A 6,000-nucleotide genomic window follows, 5' to 3' on the forward strand; every position below is an offset into this window, starting at 1 on the left:
TAAACGTCTTTAGAGTTTGGAGAAACATCCTCAAACGTAAAACTAGAAAGGCATTTACAAGACCAAAAAACAGTGGTTTATTCCTCTTGTTAAACTTATGTGTGCTGTGAGGCAGAGAAGAGTCAAGTGGCTGCAGTCTGTACAGACTCCACAGCTGCACCACTGCCTCTACCCTGCAAGTGAAATCAGGACACAGTCCCTGCTGAGACATCATGTGGCTCTGGGATCAGGGCAGCAGAGCTCCACTGCACTTGAAAAGGTCTGCCAGCATTCTGCTTCCATGGTGCTTCTCCTATAGTTATTCTACCCTTGTGACAACTACTTTTTCATAAATCCAAAGATACAAAGATTAAAACCTGATGTCAGCTTCCTGACATTTAACCTAGTAGCTATTTGAAAAAAATACCGCTTAACTGAGATGGGAAAGAGGCAATGTCTTGCTACTCTTAGTAGCAGTGTATATGGAAAGCTCTCCATGTCTGGAGAATAACCCTGTTTTGATTTTGAGGGGATGAAAAAAGTACAGAAGGCTGCAAAGATAAGACACCACAGCATTTTGAATCTCTAAGGTGGCATCCAAATATTAATTTATCTTCACAACTACCCTTTTAAAATTGATGCCAATTACATGCATGGGAAGTGAGTGCACTGCTGCTGAGTGATTTCTTCAAGCTACATTGGCATCTGCTGTCTGAGCCTGAAGTACAGCACAGGAGCCCTGGCACGCAGGCTCCTGCCAACAGCTACTGCTATTTCTTCTTGACAGCTCTGTAGAGCACTCATTTTCAGCAAGCCCAGCAACCAGTCTGACTAATTTTGAATGCATAACAGCAAGCTAACCCAATATTACAAGCTTTGCAAAAAAGTTGGGTCACTATTTTGTCTTTTGTTTTAAACCACTTTTTATAGAAGCCAGATGTGAAGGACAGTCACTGCCTGCAGCCTATCTATGCTTTGCAATACAGGGATACAAATAGAATTCAATAGAGTTCTATTTTTTACTTATTTGTCTGAACTCTCTTTATGGCTGATTTTTGATAGAAAATAGACACTTTCAGAGAGAAATTTATCTCATTTATTTCAGTCATATATCCTCAGATGAGCTAACTCTCATCCAAAGTGCCTGTTTCCACTGACTATGAAAGCTCAGCTGCAGAAATCTGCCTCTCATCTATCTAGAACTAACTGATGTTTACAGAAAGAAGTGCCAAAATTTAAAATACATTTTACCTTGGTTGGAAGATTGGCTAAGGATCAAGGATGAGATAAGATTTCCCCAGATGCCGGAAGTCTGAAACACCAAAAAGAAGATCCCAAAGTATTGGTTGATAATGTCTTTTGCATTTTTTTCTGCTTTCTCAGCATACGAAGTGCCAGCAATAGTGAGGTAAGTGCATTTGGCAGACCAGAGTGGTGCTCCTCCTAAGCCCAGGATCACAGATGTAGGGATTAGTGTGTACCTGCCAAAGAACACTTTATTTAGCATAGTTGTTACCATTAGGATAATGATCAGTTGCCCAAAGTTCCAGCAGCAAAAATAGACATCAAAGAAATAGATTCATCCTTTTTATGATACAGTAAATCTGCTACATGGAATCAAGAAAAGGCCAGCCTTGTGAAGTTTAGGCTGTGCAAGCATATGCAGGTCTGTGCTCATGTGCCTTAACTTATCATAACTGAGAAATAAATTGCACATCCATTTCAGAAGATGGATATTGACAGCTTTCCTCTATAGAGTTGCAACCCTTGTCTGGCTTGCAGAAGGTGGAGACCAGAAGTTGTTCGTCCACTTTTAGAAAGAGCTAGGCAGGAGTTAGCCTTCTCCTGTGGTCCACTTCTCTCAGAGCTACTGACTGGAAGATAGTCTTCCCTTCAACCTTTTCAAAAAGAACCCTAAAAGTATTTTGATTTTTAAATGAAACTTCTGTGGTTTTGTTCCCCAAAGCTGAATCTCTGCTACAAACATGAGTTAGAGAAGCCGCTTCAGGTGGGTGGATGCATGTATTCATTCTGACTCTTTGCACATTTTCACCTCTCTGGTCCACCTAAAACTGGATTTATTTATCTTGATTTGTTACAAGTAGCACCTTTTGCTTCCAACTTTCTACTCTGCAACACAGAGCTAGAGTAGGAATGGAGAAGAAAAAGAAGAAAGAACTTTGCTCTTACTTTTGTTTGAACACAACAGTGAGAGTTAAAGTATTTAAATCATACCAGCTAGCATAGAAATTCCCTAGGGAGTAGGTGATGTAGCAGCACATAGAGACTGCAATGGTCCACTTGCAGCCCAGCATCTTGATGATGATTGGAGGGAGGAACATGGACGATAAGGTGAGCGCAGCAAACAGTACACTTAGGGAAGCAACGCCCAGGCCTTCTTCTGCATTGAGACTGCTCTGCAGGGACAAAAACAGTGATTGAGACAAATGTTATCACAGGTACATATTGCTGTGGTGTACAGAGAGTGGCTTTGGGCAGAAATAAAGAGACAGTATCTGGGGCTGGGTATTACTGTCTCATCTCCCCAAAACAACCTGATTATGGACTTGGAATTTTCTTCAAAATGATAGGCCATTTATGAAAACATGATACAAAACCAGGTGTGGATTGCCCAGATTCAAACCTTTTGTAAGTCATTCTTTAGATTATTGGTTTGAGTTTCTCTTTGAAAGCAAGTTGAATGAAAGATAACCTCTTTTCTTGGCCTTCTTTTGTTGTCTTAGTCAGGAATATCATCAGATATGCATTGCAAGGGCTGGCATAGCAATAGTGGGAGATTCTTTGCTTTAAACTACAGGTCTGATAATTTCTAAGATTTTCGGAGGCCAAGGTCCAAATATCCTCATAGGCTTGCAGCGGCCCTCAGTAGTTGGAAATAATTGATTCACCTACATTTTCACAAAGAAGGAATAACATTTTACTGATCTAATCAGGTTTTATAATTTTATTATCAAACTAGTTATCCTCTTGTCTTGAGCTCTGAAAGTTGAAATGAGAAAATTAATTTGGGAGACCTGGGCAAGCTTGAAAAATGGGTCCATGTGAACCTAATGAGGTCCAACAAGCCCAAATTCAAGGGTCAGGGCAACCCCAGACATCAACAGACTGGGAGAAGAACTCACTGAGAGTAGCCCTGCAGGGGAGAACTTGGGAATTCTCTGCATGAAGACCTGGAAAAGAGCAACAGTGTGCATTTGCAGCCCAGAAGGCCAACTACATCCTGGCCTGCATCAAAATAAGTGTGACCAGCAGAGCAAGGGAACTTCTCCCTCTACTCTGCTCTGCTGAATCTCCATCTGAAGCATTTCCTCCTGTTCTGGGCTCCCTGGCACAGGAAGGACATGCACCTATTAGAGAGGAGGGTCATGAAGATGATCAAAAGGATGGACCATCTCTCCTAGACAGCCTGCAAGGTTGTTTCAGCCAGGAGAAGAGAAGACTCCAGGAAAATCTCATTGCAGCTTTACAGTACTCAAAGGGGACATTAAAAAGGGAGGGTGTGACTTTTTACAAGGAGGGCAGGTAGTGATAGGCCAAGAAGGGGCAACAGCTTTAAATTAAAAGAGACATTTAGGGTAGATGTTAGAAAGAAAATCTTTACTGTGAGGGTGGTGAGGTATTGGAACAGGTTGCCCAGAGAATCTATGGATGCTCCATCCTTGGAGATGTTCAAGCCCAGACCGGATGGAGCTTTGAGCAACCTGGTTTACTGGAAGGTGTCCTTGCCCATGATGGAGGGATGGAACAAGATGACCTTTAAGGTCCTTTCCAACCAAACCATTCTGCAATTCTATGCTGTTTAGCAATGGTTTCCTGATTGTTTTGATTAATAGGTGATATATGATTGCTCTTCAGTATGATTTTGGAAGGGGGACTGGATGCTGAGGGGATGGCACTGGAGATCATTGTAGGAGAAGGAAGCACTTTGTGGCTTCATGGAACACTTTCCAAATCTGCAGTGGTTGTGCAGTCTGGCCATGCAGAACCACTGTGGCTGTCATGCAGCATGCTTGGAGACAGCCAGGTACCAGGACAGTGAGGTGAGGACAGTCCCTGTTAGACAGGGCCAGGCATTTGAGAATTTGAATGGTTGTTGTGTAAACAGGCAAAGAGGCTTCCTGATCTCAGAGGTCTTATTTTTGAAACATCACATGCCTGGCTTTGTCAGCTACAACTTCCACAAATTAAAAGCCAGGCTTCCACAATCATATGATTTTTACTGTCTGGGATTGTTTTGTTGTTTTTTTTTGTTTGGTTGGTTGGTTGGTTGGTTGTTTTTTTTTGTTTGTTTGTTTTTGGGTTTTGTGGGGTTTTTTTATTTATTTATTTGGTTTGGTTTGGTTTGGTTTGGTTTGGTTTGGTTTGGTTTGGTTTGGTTTTTTTCAGGGGGTTCTGGGTAGTGGACTATTGAAATGAATGATGAAAATTTTTAACATTCCAGTACTTATAGGCTCACAGATTCACAGAATGTTCTGAGTTGGAAGGGACCCACAGGATCATCAAGTCCTACTCTGAAGTAAATGGTCTGTATGGGAATTGAACCCCCAGCCTTGTTGTTCTTAGCACCAAGCTGTAACCAGCTGTTTCAAATGGTGGGACTGACTTGCATCTTCTAGGGTTTATCTTCCCCTGCCTCATCAGTCTCCCCAACTCATAATACTGCCTAATAATCTATTTTTGGGACTGTTTTGCAGAACAGCCCTGAGTTCAGAATCTGACAATGCCAGCAAAGAAAGTCTGTTCAAGGAGAGAAGACAGATGTACAGAACAAGGAAGAAGAACCTCTTCCTGAAATGAGGTCAAGCCATTGTTATTACAAACAAGTTCATCATGTTATGTATCAACTTCCACCTTTAAGGCATACAAATTCCTACTCCAGTTGGAAAATTCAATATAGTTGATCATGATCATATGTTAATATCCTGCCTAAAGTTGCTTGTCAATGTCTTCTATTCATTTATCATCCATTAGATCAGCAGAGCCTTTAAGGCTGAGAAGTTTCTCCTTGTGTTTATCTACTCAGAAGCAGTCGTAGATGGCAATAGAAACCCTCAGTCTTTTATTTTGGATGAGCAAGTGAGCTCTATTGATAACCTAAGTATTTGAGTCATTCTAGAAACCCACCTCTGCTACTATGTTTTAGGATGTTAATGCCAGTAAAGCCACATAAATGCCTCATTCAAAAATAATATTTTTTACTATTATTTTATATAATGATCCTAGAAATTACTGTATTATTTTATGCTTAAACAATTTAATGATTTGAGAATAATTTTTAATTATTTCATATTACTGTACAATAATAATTATTATAAAATCTTAGCAATTTAGAAATATTCCAAACAAATCCTTTTCAAAAACTGAATTGTTTTCCATTTGGCAGTATCTTCTTTTGAGAAAAGTCATCTCAGGTTAATTTTGTTTTCTGTTTCCATTGAAACGGGTTTTGTGGCTCTAGAGTAGTAGCATGACACAAATATGTGAGCTATTTGGGAAACACTACAATAAAATATTTAGTAAATTCTGCGGATCCAGGTGAGGAATATTAACCTGCAGCAAGTTAATGTCCTAACCCACCTCATAAAAAATACTGTGCATGCCTTCCTCACAGACACCATGGAAAGACTGATGTGTTTCACACTACCAGTTGGCCTGATGCCCTTCCAGACCAGCTGTCCTGACAGCCAATGGGAGATGCCCCTCTTACCTGTAGACTCTGGAGTCCTGAGTAAGCAGTAAAGAGAAGTAAAAATCTGAAAGAAATGACCAAAACATTCTTAAGATTCCTTTCCATGTTGATTCATAGAAGACAAAAGGTCTGCCAGTGGGCAAAGCTGATCCAATTATTCCAGGGGATGATTTGAGTTGGAGAAAAACAGCTTATGCCTTGTTGGAAAAGGTCACTTTTTTCTGTGTTTGTAGAGAAGAGAGTTGCTAATTATTTGAAGATTGACCAGTGAACTTTACTTTTAAATAGTACTGAAAGCTTCTTATGGAGTT

The 6,000-nt window shown here is 40.4% G+C and overlaps 1 protein-coding gene across 1 annotated transcript in view; it reads right to left on the minus strand.

Annotated features, from left to right (window-relative positions):
• The window catches only part of UNC93A (unc-93 homolog A), a 28,531-nt gene extending 22,737 nt beyond the window's left edge, over positions 1 to 5,794 (minus strand). Inside the window, exons 1-3 of the mRNA XM_031504528.2 lie at positions 5,708 to 5,794; positions 2,215 to 2,396; positions 1,231 to 1,460 (exon numbers count right to left, since the gene is read on the minus strand). Coding sequence (XP_031360388.2) covers positions 1,231 to 1,460; positions 2,215 to 2,396; positions 5,708 to 5,794 — 499 coding nt within the window. The remainder of the gene's footprint in view (positions 1 to 1,230; positions 1,461 to 2,214; positions 2,397 to 5,707) is intronic.
• Between the last annotated feature and the right edge of the window lie 206 nt (positions 5,795 to 6,000).

Source organism: Lonchura striata, chromosome 3, assembly GCF_046129695.1.
Source record: "Lonchura striata isolate bLonStr1 chromosome 3, bLonStr1.mat, whole genome shotgun sequence".
NCBI classification, from domain to species: Eukaryota; Metazoa; Chordata; class Aves; order Passeriformes; family Estrildidae; genus Lonchura; species Lonchura striata.